Here is a 17,760-nt window from a genome sequence, read left to right on the forward strand (position 1 = left end):
TGGGGGGTAGCATAAGGACAGTCTCCTGATGATACGCTGAAATTTCGGTGCCACTAGCCTAAAAGCTGCACCCCCCTGCAGGCCAAAAATGGAAAACCACTAAAAATACCCAAAAACGAACCCTGCATTTTGATGCCCCCCACAAGAAGGTGCCCTGGGCAGCAGCCCACCTTGCCCAATGGGCATTACGCCCCTGGGCTCTAGAGGCATTGGCAAACCACACCTGAACATCTCTTGCCTTGAAAGCTCCACCATAAACTGATTATGGTGACCCCTGGTGGGGTTTTCAAGGCAAGGGATGTTCAGGGGTGGTTGCCATTGGCTGCCTCTGTATCCTGTCCCTACCATTCTTTGGAGGTTTCCCATCCAAATACGAACCAGGGCCAACCCTGCTTAGCTGTCAAGATCTGATGATTTCAGGCCAGCCCTGGGCCATCCAGTTCAGACTTTGTTATGGACATTTTTTTTTCCCGCCACGAAATCACACCCGACTTACAGCAAAAGATGTCCGGAGCTGGTTGGCTACTGCCTGCCACGGTGCCATAACCTTGGTGTTCCTTGAAGGTCTACCATCTAAATACTAGTCAGAGTCGACCCGGCTTAGTTTCTGAGATCTGACGAGATCAGGCCATCGAGCCCAGGGCTAGTGCATACCGCAAACTAGCATTTTGATGTGAAAAGACAGCGGCGTGGATCCTGTGCTAAAGGATAACAGCTGGGCTCGTAGAAGGAAATTTTCTGACCTTTGCCTTCCAGCCATGCCTTCCAAAAACCTGCCCTGAGATTATAGACTAGTACAGTGTTTCCCAACCTTTTCAAGGTCAGGGTACCCTTGACCTCACTCTTCATATCTCACGGTACCCCTGCTTGCCACACACCCCACCTTCCCCTCCCAAGGTGAAGGGAAGCACTGGGGGTGGGGGTGGCTGCTGACCTTGTGGCAGGCCCTGCCCCATGGGCCAGCTCCATGTCCTTGCTGGCGCCGGTGGGAGACACCACAAAATGAGGGGGGGCGGTAGTGTTGCCGCGGTACCCCTGGGACATGCTCACGGCACCCAGGTTGAGAATGGCTGCACTAGTGTCAGGCCTGCACCATTCTGGGCCTGGCAGTTCTCAGCTGCTGATGGCCAAGCCGTTATCATCCCCCGAGGCTAAGGAGGCCTCCCCCTGCTCGCATGTAACTAGTCAATAGAGCTTACCTGCTCATTCTTATCTGCCTTTCTCCGAGGGAGAGAACTGCCTGTCCTAAACAATGCCTCTGTTCCCACCAACCTTTCAAATGCTGATATTATGGGGATGCAAGGGTGGGGGGGATTATGGGTTGAACCTTTTTGTATTGTATTGTATTATTTGATTTGTATACCGCCCTCCCCCGAAGGGCTCAGGGCGGTGAACAACAACAGCAAACATCAGTAACCATAACATCAAGCAACGAAACATTCAATAAACATGGTATTAATTAAACCAACATTATAAACATAGAATTATAAACAAGAACATCACTAATCATAACGTCATAAGCTATAAGGCAACAATAATCATAGCAGCATATATAATCAACAGAGATAGTCATAATAAGCATAGATGGTGACTTGTAACTTACAGATATATACCGAGGCCAGAGAGCCAAACTTTAGTTTTGGCTATCTGAGCTTTGGACTGACACGGTTCCAATAAAGGTCTTGAAATCTTCTTGAGTCTTGTTTGATGACTGGAGTAATAGACCCTAACAACTAGTCTGGGTAATTCAGGTCAGGGGGTCTACATTCTACCTTACCATTCCATATTTTTTCCTCTATATTTGGCACTCTATAGTTGGCACTTATTTTTTAAAAACAATTTTTATTAGTTTTCAGCGTATATTAAACACTCTATTTCTTTTACTCTATATGTGGCACTCTATATTTTTGTCGCTATATGTGGTACTTCCCTGGAGCCATTTAATCCACCTATTAGCATGCACCATCTACCACACCCCCACAGTGCGGGAACAGTGCTAGTCTCCTACACAGTCCCCAGGAGGAAAGGCGAATTGTAGGGACGGGGGAGGGATCGTCTCCAAGGCAAAAGATTATAAACCCTGCAAGCGCTATTTGCTATTTTTAAATTCCTCTTCAGTTCTCCAGCCGACAACCACCCAGCACTTCAAAAGGAGAAGGTGGGCAGCCAGACAGACAGCACTGAAGAGACGTGGGGTTGATGCAAGATGACCATAAAGTAGCGGAAGCAAAATATTTTAAGGGTGCTGAGAAACTCTCCTCTGTACTTCCCTTGGAAATGAAAGGGGACTCTCTGGCTTCTGGGCAGCTCCCGTTCATCTCAACAGGGCTTCAGCTGAGCCGTTTCTTCCTGGACACGACCCTTAAGAAGTCCGCTTTCCTATGATTTTCATCCTATAAAACAGAACATGCTGTATTTCCTATATAGATGACTATATAGAAAACATTTGTGAGAAGCATGCCTGAAAATGATGTGGGGTGGGAGAGCCAGTGGCCTATAGCTCTGTTCAGCTAGGGGTCTGCAACCTGTGGCTCTCCAGATGTTAATAGATTACAAATCCCATCAGCCCCTGCCAGCATGGCCAACTGGTTGCAGACCCCTGAGCTAGCCTGCTTTCTCTTAAAAGGCAAAACCCCTCAGGGGTTTTCTAGGCAAGAAACAAACACAGGTGGTTTTCATTGATGGTCTCCTATCCAAGGTCCCTTCCGCACATGCAGAATAAAGCACTTTCAATCCATTTTCAATGCACTTTGCAGCTGGATTTTACAGTGCAGAATAGCACAATCTACTTTCAAACGATTGTGAAAGTGGATTGAAAGCGTGTTATTCTGCATGTGCGGAAGGGGCCCAAGTGTGAACCAAGGTTGATTCAGCTGAATTTCCAAATTCTGATGAGATCAGGCAGCCTGTGTCGTCTGGATCAGAGCAGAAGGTGGAGCATCCAAGCCAAATTTCGTGCGTGTGTAAAGCGTTTCAAGTTGCAACTGACTTATGGTGACTCGGGGCGGTCCGAATCTGCCAGGTTCGGGATTCGGCCAATCCGAGCCCAATGACCCGAATCTGGTCCGAATCCGAATCGGGCCGAATCTGGCTGGTATCGACCAACTCTAATGGTGACCACAGCAAGGAGCATTGAAGATAAGTACGAAGCAGAGTTCCTATAAAATAGAACGTCCTGCATCACCTATATAGAAAACATTTGTGAGAAGCGTGCCCAAAAATGATGTTTACCTTCACACTCTGACTGCTATGAATGAACAGGCTCAAATATTATCTACAACAAATTCAAATCCTCCTCTAAAAAATGTTGACTGTTGGTTGCCATCAAAGAACATATGAAAGGCTTAGACAACAGAAGGATCTGGGGTGTTGTGTGGTTTACGGGCTGTATGGCTGTGTTCTAGTAGCATTTTCTCCTGATGTTTTGCCTGCATCTGTGGCTGGCATCTTCAGAAGGATCTGTTCGTAGATCAGTGGTACAGCACAGGCTAATATTCAAAAGGTTCTGGTGTCCACCTGGGCATCTCCAATAGAGCATCTTAGCTCCCTGCCCTACCCCAGTCATACCTGGGGCCTAAATGTGGCTTTAGAGCATGGCATGGGGGTGTTCAAGCCTTCCTTACTTGCCATTTTCCCAATCTGAAATTGCCCCAAGGAGTGCCTATTTACAAGAAGAAGAAGAAGAGTTTGGATTTATATCCCCCTTTCTCTCCTGCAGGAGACTCAAAGGGGCTTACAATCTCCTTGCCCTTCCCCCCTCACAACAAACACCCTGTGAGGTGGGTGGGGCTCAGAGAGCTCCGAGAAGCTGTGACTAGCCCAAGGTCACCTAGCTGGCGTGTGTGGGAGTGCACAGGCTAATCTGAATTCCCCAGATAAACCTCCACAACTCAAGCAGCAGAGCTAGGAATCAAACCCGGTTCCTCCAGATCAGAGTGCACCTGCTCTTAACCTCCTACGCCACTGCTGCTCCATACAGCATTTACCATTTTGCAGGAACATATGGATATTGATATTATGGGTATTGGTATTTTTACTCCAGCAGAGCAAATAACAGGTCACTGGAAACTTTTTCAGGTCAGGAAAATGGCTTAGAGCCCCGTCCATGTTCAGCTCAATATTAACTGCTATGATTAAATTTCTCAGCCATTTTTCATTCTGCCGCTGGAAAACATAGTGATTTATTCAGAATCATTTGCCATTCCTTTAGCACTTGCTGATTAAAATGGCCACTAGGAAACCTGGTAACCTTAAAATGCACAGTGGATTTCCTGCCAACCACATGCATACCAAGTCCCTAGAGAGTACTTTACTTTTTATTAAATGTAAGCCAGCAAAAGGAGAAATCACACGCTGCACTGTAAAAAATTGGTCAAAAATGACGAAACTGTTGACTTCTATGCAGGTACTGGAAGCTACCACAGCTTGGCTGTATTTTATTGGACTTTTTCTGAGAACTGGCCAGGTTGCCCTGCCTACCAAGTAGAGTGGTTGTGAAAATGGAAACAGGAGTGGAATTCAGCCAGCCTGGCTTCTCACTAAAGACAAAAACCCTGCAGGGTTTTCAAGGCACGAAACGAACATATGTGGTTTACCATTGCTGGCCTCTATGTAGAAATCCTGGACCTCCATGGTGGTCTCCCATCCAAGTATGAACCAGGGTTGACTTGGCTGAATTTCTAAGCTCTGATGAGATCGGGCTACCCTGGATAGTCCAGGTGAGAGCAGCAGGTACAGAGCATCCAGACCAAATTTCACGTGTGTGCAAAGAGCATGTCAAGTTGACACTGACTTATGGTGACCACAAGAAGGGGCTTCCAAGGCAACTAAGAAGCAGAGGCGGTTTGCCATTGCCTTTTTCTGAGAGTCTTGTTTGATGGTCTCCCTTCCAAAAACCGACTTTGCTTAGCACCTGAGACGACACCATGCCACCTTCCCTCCTCCCAAATCCGAGAAGCTGTGACTAGCCCAAGGTCACCCAGCTGGCGTGTGTGGGAGTGCACAGGCTAATCTGAATCCCCCAGTTAAGCCTCCACAGCTCAGGCGGCAGAGCTGGGAATCAAACTCTTCTTCTTCTTCTTCTTCTTCTTCTCCTCCTCCTCCTCCTCCTCCTCCTCCTCCTCCTCCTCCTCCTCCTCCTCTTCCTCCTCCTCCCCCCCCCATCTCATCATGAACCGGGACAGATCCCGCTGAACTTCTGAGATCTGACAAGAGTGGGCTTCAGATCTGGCTCGATCCAAAATACAGCCAACCAAGTATAAAAACATTGCCAACGAGGGAATTATATCAATCTGACCGAAGCTTTAAAAAGGAAAGGACAACCATCCATGGGAACAGGTAGGCCCCCTCCATAATTCTTTGGGACAGCCACTACATCTGTTAGAGCTATTACGTCTGTCACCAGCTGGGCGGGCAGGCAAGAGCTCTGCCAGGGAAAGAGGAATTATGTCAAGGGTAAGCTAACCTTCCAGTCTCTTGGGAAGCTTTTTATTTAATAGGAAGACATCCGCTTAGCTCTTTTTTTTAATTTTGGAAAGGAAAACGCCGCCATAAAACCCTCGCTGTGATTGAAAGCCCCCCGTCGGCTGAGAATAATTTGAATGATGTCACCGTGACTTAAGAGATTTAGAGGAACTAATGAATCACGCTGCCTACGAATAGGACAAGCCCACCTTTTGCGGTTCTTTCCTGTGGGCGTCCATGGCGGCTTGGGCAGCTTTGAGTTCAAGAGCATGCTTCTTCGCCAGGTCTTCCAGGCCTTTCGCCAGCTGCTCTTTCAAAAGTATTTTCTCCTCGTCCGATGCTTGCTTGGTTTTGCAGAGCTCTTCCCTGTGCTGCGCCGTAAGAGCTTCCGTTTCCCGACTTGCGCTTCCTCTGGGCTACAAGACACAATCCAGATCCGACGGTCATTCAAAACAGACGACGCAGCAGAAAGGGTTAATGAAAGGGTCAACGAAAATGCTACAGCTATCGGATACGTGGGAATAGATTTCCCATAATTGCTGAGCTGAAAGCAAGGGTCTGCAATGGCTCCAGAGCCAGAAGTGACTCGGTACAGAAAGCAAATAGGGCTGTTTACAAAAGAAAAGGCCACTGCGAGTAGCAGAGTGCTGGACTAGATGGACTCTGGTCTGATCCAGCAGGCTTGTTCTTATGTTCTTAAAAAGCAACACTTTACGTTAAGGTTTACTGGATTTAGTAAGATGGGCAAAACACACTCAAAATGAATAACGTACCTAGAATGATTTATATTTTACATGCAGTTCTGTTCTGTATACCTTGCAGATATATTCATAAAATGAAATACTTTGTTTTGGAAATTTTTGTGGGGTTCTTCACCACTTTGGATTTCTTTAAAGAAGATGCAGCTTCCATTTAAATGAATGAGGATTTGGTTTCTCTGATCTTACTTTATATAATTGGACACACTTGTTAACTTGTAATAATTATTTGGATCTCTCTTTGGTGCCATTTGGGGTTATTTGGATCACTAGTGGTGCGGTGGTTAAGAGCAGGTGTTATATGGAGCAGCAGTGGCATAGTGGTTAAGAGCAGGCTTTCTCAAATCTGGAGGAGCTGGGTTTGATTCCCTGCTCTGCCGCCTGAGCAGTGGAGGCTTATCTGGGGAATTCAGATTAGCCTGTATACTCCCACACACGCCAGCTGGGTGACCTTGGGCTAGTCACAGCTTCTCGGAGCTCTCTCAGCCCCACCTACCTCACAGGGTGTTTGTTGTGGGGGGGGAAGGCGGAAGGGAAAGGAGAGTGTCAGCCCCTTTGAGTCTCCTACAGGAGAGAAAGGGAGGATATAAATCCAACTCTTCTTCTTCTTCTATCCATCTTCGGGTCTTTTGGAGGCTTCTGGTCTGACACCCCCCTCTTAAGTAGAATGCATTAGGGCAGGGGTGTCCAACTCTGGTGCCCCAGATGTCCATGGACTACAATTCCCATCAGCCCCTGCCAGCATTGGACTGATGGGAATTGTAGTCCATGAACATCTGGGGCACCAGAGTTGGACACCTGCATTAGGGTCTACTTATGCTAGAGTGGATCCCATTCACCCTGCAGTTTCTGCAACTAGAGAACAATGCTGAATAATGGCCCGACAGCATCAATGTGATCCATTTCAACATGCTAAATTAAAATGATGGGCTGACCCAGATCTAAAAATTGGGAAGAATTCTACATGGAAGGCTTGGACCGGTAGGGGTTTTTTTTACATCGGACCAATTTACAATTGTGAGTTTTTGCCATTTTCTGAGCTGAGGTCTAGATATGCCTTGCCGCTTTACGTAGAATGGCTGTACAGTTCAGCTCAGCCTTTGTTATGGTCAGAGATTAGAAAACAAAATAGCAGATCAATCGGACCGGATTAGAAAGGCCGTACTTAACAGCTGCAACATCTGTTGGCAACTAAATATGACCCTGCAGCATTAGCTTTGGGTTGAGAAATACCTGGAGATTTTGGGATTGGAACCTGAGAAGGGCGGGGTTTGAGAAAAGGATGGATTTCAGAGGAGCAGAACACCATAGATCTACCTGGACATCTGCTGTCATAGTGGAAGATTTCCAGCTACCAGCTGGAGGTCGGCAACCCCGAATGTGTCAGAGTTCCCTTTGCTCCTGGAAGCTGTAATTGAATTGATGCAGAAGGCAAAACCAATAATTTTTGCTTATAAATATTTGAGGTTGATCAATAAATATGATATGCATGGTCTCAGAAACGAATGGAATAAGGAGCTACTGTGTTTCCCCGAAAATAAGACAGTGTCTTATATTAATTTTTGCTCCCAAAGATGCGCTATGTCTTATTTTCAGGGGATGTCTTATTTTTATGGGTTCTGTTCGTCGGGCATGCTTCCAAACAAAAACTTTGCTACGTCTTACTTTCGGAGGATGCCTTATATTTCACACTTCAGCAAAACCTCTACTACGTCTTATTTTCTGGGGATGTCTTATTTTCGGGGAAACAGGGTAGATTGCCCTGTTTTGCCAAAGCAATGGGATAGGGCCCTAAAGTTTACACCTCCATAAATCTTAAGTTGAGACTTATTCAGCAAAAAATTATGTTTAACATATACAAAGGAATCAGTACAATCCCTTAAACGTATATTTTTTCAGTGTGTCCAGTCATTTCTGGAAAGATGTTATTACTATTATCAATTTTATATAAGAATTTCTTTTTTGGGGGGTAGTTTTAACCTGTCTGCCTCATGGAGGCTAACCGATAGTTAACAAAAATGGACCCTTTGTGCCCTTGCTATGGTTAAAATACGTGTATTACGAAACTGGAAAGATAAAACCCAACCTCTGGTGAATCAGTAAATTGAGGAGTTTAGAGCTCTCTCAGTATTTGAATGCAGGGCACATAGAAGGTAATAGTGCTTGGACCATTTCTGAGCTTGGTATTTGGTCAACATTACATCACCAAATCTTAGAACGGCCTTTATATCTATTCGCTTTCAGACTATGCCAGTGATGACAAACCTATGGCACGGGTGTCAGCGGTGGTACTCAGAGCCCTCTCTGTGGGCACGCGCAAATAGAGTGCCCCCTCCACACATCTAGGCTGGCCTGGGTCGCTGGGCTCGATTATTAGCATTAAACCTAAGACCTAGTATTGAGGAAGCAGTGTAGGTAACCCTGTTAAGCGCTGTTAAACTAAAGCGCAATCCTTTATCTAGGAATAAGCTTGGTTGCTGGCAATGGGGCTTGCTTCTGAGTAAACCCTCCTAGGGTTGTGATTCACCTGTTGGAAGAGTTGCATGGTTGCTTCAAAGCAAAGCCACCGACTACCACCAAGCTTACTCCCGAGTAACGCACACCTCGGAGTCAACCATGTTTTCTAAACTAAAACCTCAGTATTCAGGTTAAATTGCCGTGTTGGCACTTTGCGATAAATAAGTGGGTTTTGGGTTGCAATTTGGGCACTCGGTCTTGAAAAGGTTCGCCATCACTGAACTAAGTGGCTCATCTCAATCGGATCGTCTCGCACATCTGGGAGAAAAGCAACGCTTACGCACGTTCAAGTCTTTGCCCCAAGGGCTCTGCTTGGAGGGCAGCGGTTGCCGAAGATGCAAAATCTGCTTCCTCGAGTCTCCTGCTTCATCCCTGGTTTTGCTTTGGGAATTCAGTGCTGTCTCCATTGCCTCTGCAAATTTCACAAAATACACATTACACAATACTTCTCATGTATTGGATTCACAAAACAAATTACCCAATAATGCACATGTTTTGCAATTAAACAGCATGTTTCAGGTGGTCAAGGCACCACCCAGAACTCATCGCAAAATCGGGCTGGATCCTGCTAATCCAGTGGTGGCGAACCTTTGGCACTCCAGATGTTATGGACTACAATTCCCATCAGCCCCTGCCAGCATGGCCAATTGGGGCTGATGGGAATTGTAGTCCATGACATCTGGAGTGCCAAAGGTTCGCCACCACGGTGCTAATCTGTTCTGCCAATAGTGGTGCTTCTGATGCAAGCAGCTTTCCCTGACGCAAGAGGATCTAGCAGATCGGTGGTATCCAACCCATGTTTCCAACAGCCCTGCTAGGTTGGCCAAATGCGCCTTTGTGCCCACATTATACAAGGAGCGCAGTGACTTGCATAAAGCCAACCAGTGAGTTTATGATGAATGGGAGGTTTTGATCTGTTTCTGCATTTTGGCCCACCCTTCTTCCAAGGGTGTCAAGAGTGCTACCTGTGATGCTTCCCCCTCTCCACATCTGTCCTGGCAAAATCCCTGCACAGGTGAGTTAGGCTGAGATAGAGGCACTGAACCTGACTCACCTGGACAGCTTCATGGCTGAGTTGGAATTTGAACCAGAGTCTCTGCATTCCTTTTCCGACATTCTATGCTGGTTTTTCAGAGCCGACCTGGGGACATCCCTGCTCACCAACACAATGCCTCTCCAATTTTCCAGAACTGCACTCTGTTACTTCCTACCTGTTTTCTGCAGAAGTCCATTTTCTTGTATCAGGAGTCTTTCTTTGACAAAACTCAACTCCTCCTCAAGTGTCTTCATGGTCCTCTTTGACTCTGCATTTGCTTGTCGAGCTTCCTTGAGCTGCAGTTCCAGGTCCTGCAAGTGCAGACTACATTAAACACTTCTGACATTGTTTTCACGGTCCTGGCTGTGTGGAAATCTCCGATTCATAGAATCATAGAGTTGGAAGAGACCACAAGGGCCATCAAGTCCAACCCCCTGCCATGCAGGAACCCACAATCAAAGCACTTCCGACATATGCTGATCCAGCCTTTGTTTAAAAACCTCCAAAGAGGGTTTCACTCCGAGGCAGTGATTTCCACTGTCGAACAGCCCTGACGGTCAGGGAGTTCTTCCTAATGTTTAGGTGGGATCTCTTTTCCTTCACCTTGAATCCGTTACTCCGTGTCCTAGTCTCTGAGGCGGCAGAAAACAAGCTTGCTCCCTCTTCGACATGACATCCCTTCAAATACATAAACATGGTTATCATGTCACCCCTTAATCTTCGCTTCTCCAGACTAAACATCCCCAGCTCCCAAAGCCTCTCTTCATAGGGCATGGACTCCAGACCCTTTACCGTTTTGGTTGCCCTCCTCTGGACCTGCTCCAGCCGGTCAATATCCCTCCTGAACGGCGGTGCCCAAGATTCCAGGTGAGCTCTAACCAATGTCCTTTATTCCATCATCCAAGTCAATACTTAACATTTAGTCCTGGAGTTGGAAGGGTTTTATAGGCCACCCAATCCAACCCCACGGACAAGGTCAGAAATCCCAAACGAGAATATTATCAACAGATGACTGTGTCTGGAGTCTTCTAGTGAGGGAGAATCCACCTACCTCAAGCAACTGGTCCATTTCATAGTAGTTGTTGTTTTTTTTTCATTTGGCCATTTCTCCCAACATTCAATTGAAATCTGCAATCCACTAACATAAACCCATAAAACTTAATCTTGCCTTCCGCCTTTACAGAGGTATTTTAAGATCACAATCATGTCTCTCCCCAGCCTAAATGTTCCCCGTTTCTTTCCCCTTTCTTTACAGGATTTGTTTTCCAGGCCTCTGTGCATCTTCATTACTCTCCTCGGAACCTCTTCTAGTTTGGTTCTGGAGGGTTTTCCGGGCTGTGTGGCCGTGGTCTGGTGGATTTTGTTCCTAACGTTTCGCCTGCATCTGTGGCTGGCATCTTCAGAGGTGTATCACAGAGAAAAGTCTGTCTAAGTGATGCCAGCCACAGATGCCAGCCACAGATGCAGGCGATACGTTAGGAACAAAATCCACCAGACCACGACCACACAACCCGGAAAACTCTCCAGAACCAGTTGAATCCGGCCATGAAAGCTTGAAAGTTTGTCTACATCTTCCTTAAAACTGGATGCAACATTCCAGGTGAAGTCAGACTAGAATGGAATAGAGCAGAGCCATTACTTCTTAAGACTTGAATACTAGGCCTCTGATAATGCAGCCTAAAATTGTGTATGCCTTTTTTGCAGCCACATCACACTCTTGGCTCATGTTCAACTGTGATCAACTGCCAAGCCAGGAACCTCCCATCCTGCACCTGTGCACCTGATTCTTGCATTTGCCTCTTCCGAGCATCCTATTTTAGAGCTCAGACAGAGAGCTTCACACATGTTATCTTGTTATTCCTTAGTTACTACAAACTTGCAAGCTCGGTGAGTTTTATTTCAGGGAGGGGTAGCCTCAATACGCCTACAGCAGCCAAGTAAGTGAGATCTGAATCACAATCTTCCCAGCTGATTCTCTTGGCAACCTTTTTACACCAGCTTTACAATTAGCAATACTTAATAATTTACATCAGTCACATGCCTCAGGTTGCTTCATGCCCAAGAAAGGGGGAAACCCACTGATAAACGCTGGTCGTTTTATCTTTGATCTCTAATGTATGCTTCATAACTTTGCCGTAAGAATTAATTAATGGGCAGAGTTATCTGTCGCTGGATAGCAGCTGCTTCAGCTTTTCATCCTACATGCACTTCTGGAGAATAAAATCTCCCAGGACTAAAGGAAGGTTTCTGCTAAATCTATGACAAGCAAAACAAGATATTCACAAGGAATGCATAAAGTCTAGCAATTATTAAGTCTAGCAATCAAAGCCTTCGACAATACTTCTAACAATCAGCGTTCCATAGAGCCCTTCTGTTCTGGTTGCTCTGTTCTGTTTGGTTGGGGAATTACTGTTTCCTTTTGCACCATCTAAGAACATAAGAATATAAGAACTAGCCAGCTGGATCAGACCAGAGTCCATCTAGTCCAGCACTCTGCTACTCGCAGTGGTCCACCAGGTGCCTTTGGGAGCTCACGTGCAGGAGGTGAAAGCAAAGGCCTTCTGCTGCTCCCGAGCACCTGGTCTGCTAAGGCATTTGCAATCTCAGATCAAGGAGGATCAAGATTGGGAGCCATGGATCGACTTCTCCTCCATAAATCTGTCCAAGCCCTTTTTAAAGCTATCCAGGTTAGTGGCCATCACCACCTCCTGTGGCAGCATATTCCAAACACCAATCACACGTTGCGTGAAGAAATGTTTCCTTTTATTAGTCCTAATTCTTCCCCCCAGCATTTTCAATGGATGCCCCCTGGTTCTAGTATTGTGAGAAAGAGAGAGAAATTTCTCTCTGTCAACATTTTCTACCCCATGCATAATTTTATAGACTTCAATCATATCCCCGCTCAGACGTCTCCTCTCCAAACTAAAGAGTCCCAAATGCTGCAGCCTCTCCTCATAAGGAAGGTGCTCCAGTCCTTCAATCCTCCTCGTTGCCCTTCTCTGCACTTTTTCTATCTCTTCGATATCCTTTTTGAGATGTGCATACCCAGAACCAAACACAGGCATCAAGCGCGGTCGTGACTACTTAAGCCATTCATTGGCGGGTGCAAGATGGTTCCCCAGACACCCAACAAGCCTTTAACATTTAACTCATTGTGGATGGGTTTTTTTGTTCGGGAGCAGAACTCCCGCTTACCACTCTGCACCAGGGGCTGCTAACTTATGTGATTTTAAAGGGAAATTGGACAGAACCAGTGGAGGGATTCAGCCGGTTCGCACCACTTTGGCAGAGTGGTTGTTGTTAAAATGGTGCTTGTAAACAACCAGTTGTTAAATTATTTCGATTTCGAATACCTTTCATGGCATATAAATAGTTTCACATCAACACTGCAAGATAATAACAGCCTTTACAACTTCTGACGAGTTAAAATAACACCATTAAAAAATTTAGCCGCCGCTTCCAACAGCTCATAGTTGTGGCTGTTTAAAAGATATATAACCTTCTGTTTCTCTGTAATGCCTTCACTTCCATGCAGGAAGGGAATTATGTGCTTCTTCCTACCTATCTCATAAAAAGGACAATCCAACAGCCTATGAGATACTGTTTCCACAGAACCCATGCCACACGGGCATTTCCTTTCTTTATGTGGAATTCCAAGGTGGCGTCCAAGGCTAAAGGAAGAAGGCAGGGCATCACACCTAGCAAGAAGAAGAAGAAGAAGAAGAAGAAGAAGAAGAAGAAGAAGAAGAAGAAGAAGAAGAAGAAGAAGAAGAAGAAGAAGAAGAAGAAGAAGAAGAAGAAGAAGAAGAAGAAGAAGAAGAAGAAGAAGAAGAAGAAGAGGAGGAGGAGGAGGAGGAGGAGGAGGAGGAGGAGGAGGAGGAGGAGGAGGAGGAGGAGTTTGGATTTATATCCCCCCTTTCTCTCCTGTAGGAGACTCAAAGGAGTTTACAATCTCCTTGCCCTTCCCCCCTCACAACAAACACCCTGTGAGGTAGGTGGGGCTGAGAGAGCTCCGAGAAGCTGTGACTAGCCCAAGGTCACCCAGCTGGCGTGTGTGGGAGTGCACAGGCTAATCTGAATTCCCCAGATAAGCCTCCACAACTCAAGTGGCAGAGCAGGGAATCAAACCCGGTTCCTCCAGATCAGAGTGCACCTGCTCTTAGCCACTCCACCACTGCTGCTCCAGCTAAGGTGATTGCTCTATCAGCTAAGGTGATTGCTCTACACCACCGGGCCTCAACCAGGAGATAAAGGTACCAGGCTACAATTAATCTATTCACAGGTATTCCTGTTAAATTATTTGAATCCCACCACTAGACAGAACCACAGGGGAGAGGCCTATTGACAGCTAATTCCAAGCCGAACATCAGTGCACCTCTCAAGACCAGATGCTGGGGACCGACAGCAGAGCAATAGTGTCATATTTAGCATTCATGGAAAGCTATCAGAGCTATCAACGTTCTTCTTCATCCTGAGTTTGGCACCACATTTGCTTGCCGCAATCCTTAAAACAGCTCTACAAAACAGACAGATATCATGACTGCCATATGGCAGGCTGGGAACTGAGACTGAAAAGCTTCTCCAAGGCCCCTTCCGCACACGCAAAATAATGCATTTTCAAACCACTTTCACAACTGTTTGCAAGTGGATTTTGCTATTCCGCACAGCTCCAAAGAGCACTGAAAGCAGTTTGAAAGTGTATTATTCTGCATGTGCGGAAGGAGCCCAAGTCTACTTTAAGGCGTGCGCAGCAGGAGCAAAATCTGAATTGGAAACCTCCAGAATCATTGCTCAGCCACTATGACACCTCGTGCCCTTCTCCCAAGACAGGCCATAACCCCCCCACCCCCACCCCCACCCCCACCCCCACTCTGTTCAGGAGCTTCTCAGAGGCCGTTGACTGGCTGCTCAGGGAAACCAAAGGCTGGTTCAAAAGGATTGTGGCATGAGGCAGTGAGTCAATTTTTTATCCAGAACGCCCAGGACCAATGGTCCCTCAAAGGCAGGGGTATCCAACTCTGGTGCTTCAGATGTTCACGGACTACAATTTCCATCATCTCCTGCTGGCATGGCCATGCCATACGGGATGATGGGAATTGTAGTCTATGAACATCTGAAGCGCCAGTGTTGAACACCCCTGATCTAAGATGTTGCCTGAAAGGGGGAAATAAGGCTAGGCCCTCCCCCCTCACCCCGCCGTGTCCGCATACCACAGGCTCCATACCCAGCTCTGTTTGTAGGGCCGTTTGCCGGAATCCTGGGTCATCTCAGTCAGGGATTTGAAAAAAAGTACCACATATTATTTCCTAAACATCTGAACAGGCTCTAAATCAGTGGTGGCGAACCTATGGCACGGGCGCCAGAGGTGGCACTCAGAGCCCTCTCTGTGGGCACGCGCAAACAGAGTTCATCATGTGGGGGGGAATGCCCCCCCCCATCTAGGCTGGCCTGGGCCGCTGGGCTCAATTATTAGCATTAAACCCAAGACCTAGTTTTGGGGAAGCAGTGTAGGTAACCCTGTTCAGCGCTATTAAACCCCACTGATTTTCACGCAAAGAACTAAAGCGTGATCCTTTACCTGGGAGTAAGCTTGGTTGCTGACAATGGGGCTTGCTTCTGAGTAAATCCTCCTGGTGTCGTGATTCACCCGTTGGAAGAATTGCACGGTTGCTTCAAAGCAAAGCCACCCACTACCACCAAGCTTACTCCCGAGTAGCGCACGCCTCAGAGCCAACCATTTTTTCTAAACTAAAACCTCAGTATTCAGGTTAAATTGCCGTGTTGGCACTTTGTGATAAATAAGTGGGTTTGGGGTTGCAATTTGGGCACTCGGTCTCGAAAAGGTTCGCCATCACTGCTCTAAATTGACAACAGACTACATGAAATTCCAGAGGGTCGTCACGTTCCAGAGGGGTACCTCTGTGGAGCAACTCTGGACTTCTTTAGCGATCTCCCATCCAAATACTAACTCAGTTCTTATCCCCAAGAGCAGCACCATATTTCCTCTTTAGAAAACAACAGTAAAAGCAACAGCCAGTTCTTGCCTGGAACATAAAATAAACCAAACTGAATGAAAATTGCCTGGGGCATTAAAATAACCCTGCAGCAAGTCAAGCCGAAGGGTCCCTGCGGGCAACACTGCAGCATATACCTGTCATGAGGGGTGCTGCAGTACGAATTGGAAGCAATCCTGGAGCCACTGTCTAAGAGGACAACTTGATTCAGCTTGATCCTGGACACCAGCAGTCCTTCAGAGCAGCGGCCCACCAGGAACGTTCACAGTAAACTCAAAGGCCAATCCATCTCTGGGTGCATCAAGGACTTAGACCATTAACTTAAGAGCAGGGGTGACTAACTCTGGCTTTCAGATGTTCATGGACTACAATTCCCCTCAGCCCCTGCTGGCTGAGCATCTGAAGGCTAATTAGAGTTGGACACCTTCGACCTCTAGGGTCGACTCCGCACTTGCATAAGCATCGACCTAAGTTCGAGCTAAGTGTCAATTTGGCAAGTGCTGCGCACAGCCACTGGGATCGATGTGGTTTTGTACCAGCTTCGCCCCGTGTAATGGTCCAATTACCGACTCCAGTTGGGAACGACTACTTTTTCAGGGAACCCCGCTCGAACTCAGCTCGATTCCAGTAAAGTGCGGAATCTCTGGTGCCAGGAGTCCCCCATTCAGCCAATCACAGCTGAGTGTTTCGGGCATGCGTATTAGCTATTAATCAAAAAACGTTCCTCGGCCCCTCCCATTCCTGTGGCAGTTTTTTTTAGTAACGCGGTGTGGGGATAGACGGAACATGGTCGTAGAACAGTAGCCAATCGGAACGGAGCGGCGAAGATAGCATAGGATGATCCCTCCTCGAAGCTGGGATCTGTTGGTTGCAGTGGGGAATAGTCAATGGCTTCGACCCGAAGCTCAGTGTAATTCTTCTCAGGGAACTGGGTCGAACCTATTTTACTCATGTGCAGAATCGCCCTTAGAGAGTCAATTAGTTCTTTGTTTTGTGTGAGCATACCTAGTCCTAATTGCTCTGCCCGAGCCTAGATTTCTGGGGGTTTTTTATTGTCCTGGCGGGTGACAGAATTTAGGAAGAGCAGAACGAAAAGCCAGGAACTGATTTTGCACACTGGGACGCTGCCAGATGATTGGGTGAGTCAAGGGACTGAATGCTTCATAATTGACTCACTTGCTCACTTTACAAGCACATGGCCAGGAATGTCATGCTCTACCTGCATTGCCGCCTTCAGCTTCTGGGAATGTTTCGTCAGCTCAAAGATGCGCTGGCCTTTTGTCTCCAAGTCAGCCTCCATCTTCCTCCTCTGTTGCTGTGACGCAGCTTCACAGTCGTCCCTTTGCGGCCACCCTTGGCACGAATCGGCCCCGGACTGTTGTGTGGCCTTCCTCTGGGTTTCTTTGTCTATCTCGTGAGAAGCTTGCAGCTGGCTTGCTTTCTTGGCATATTCTTCAGCTAATTTCCGGTTCTCCCGCTTGAGGGTTTCCAACTCCCTCATCAGTGTCTGCATTTCCACGCTGCTCTTGTCATCAAAGTTCCCCTTGATAGTCCGCATCTCTCCTTCAGATCTCTCCTGTTCGTTCAAGAAACTGCCTGACTCCTGGTTGGAAGTCCGGGCTCCCTTTTCAGGGTCCAATTTCACGTGTGGCATCTTCGGGGGGAGCAAAATCCCCTCCTTGGCACAAACTCCACGCTCAGTTTGTGGCTCCATCATATCTTCCCACTTCCTGAAAGGGGTGAACTCTGTCGAGGTCTCTTCTTTCAACTGCCTGTGTTGCTCCAAAGCTTCTTCGAGGGTCCGGATCCACTGCCGGAGGCCCTGCTCCTCCTCCACTTTCCTCTTATAGTGGAGGACAGCTTCCCGCATCTCAGCGAGGATGTGCTGAATCTCTTCTTGATGGGCCTCCTTGAGAGCCTGGATACTGGCCTCGTGCTCATCATTCTTCATATTCAGAGCATATATCACCTG

General features: G+C 47.0%; 1 protein-coding gene across 1 annotated transcript in view; it reads right to left on the reverse strand.

Annotated features, from left to right (window-relative positions):
• The window catches only part of FAM184B (family with sequence similarity 184 member B), an 84,198-nt gene that overhangs the window by 41,335 nt on the left and 25,103 nt on the right, over positions 1-17,760 (reverse strand). The window contains exons 2-5 of the mRNA XM_048508706.1: positions 17,008-17,757; positions 9,950-10,085; positions 9,023-9,150; positions 5,673-5,879 (exon numbers count right to left, since the gene is read on the reverse strand). Coding sequence (XP_048364663.1) covers positions 5,673-5,879; positions 9,023-9,150; positions 9,950-10,085; positions 17,008-17,757 — 1,221 coding nt within the window. The remainder of the gene's footprint in view (positions 1-5,672; positions 5,880-9,022; positions 9,151-9,949; positions 10,086-17,007; positions 17,758-17,760) is intronic.

The sequence above is a fragment of the Sphaerodactylus townsendi genome, linkage group LG10 (genome assembly GCF_021028975.2).
Source record: "Sphaerodactylus townsendi isolate TG3544 linkage group LG10, MPM_Stown_v2.3, whole genome shotgun sequence".
NCBI classification, from domain to species: domain Eukaryota; kingdom Metazoa; phylum Chordata; class Lepidosauria; order Squamata; family Sphaerodactylidae; genus Sphaerodactylus; species Sphaerodactylus townsendi.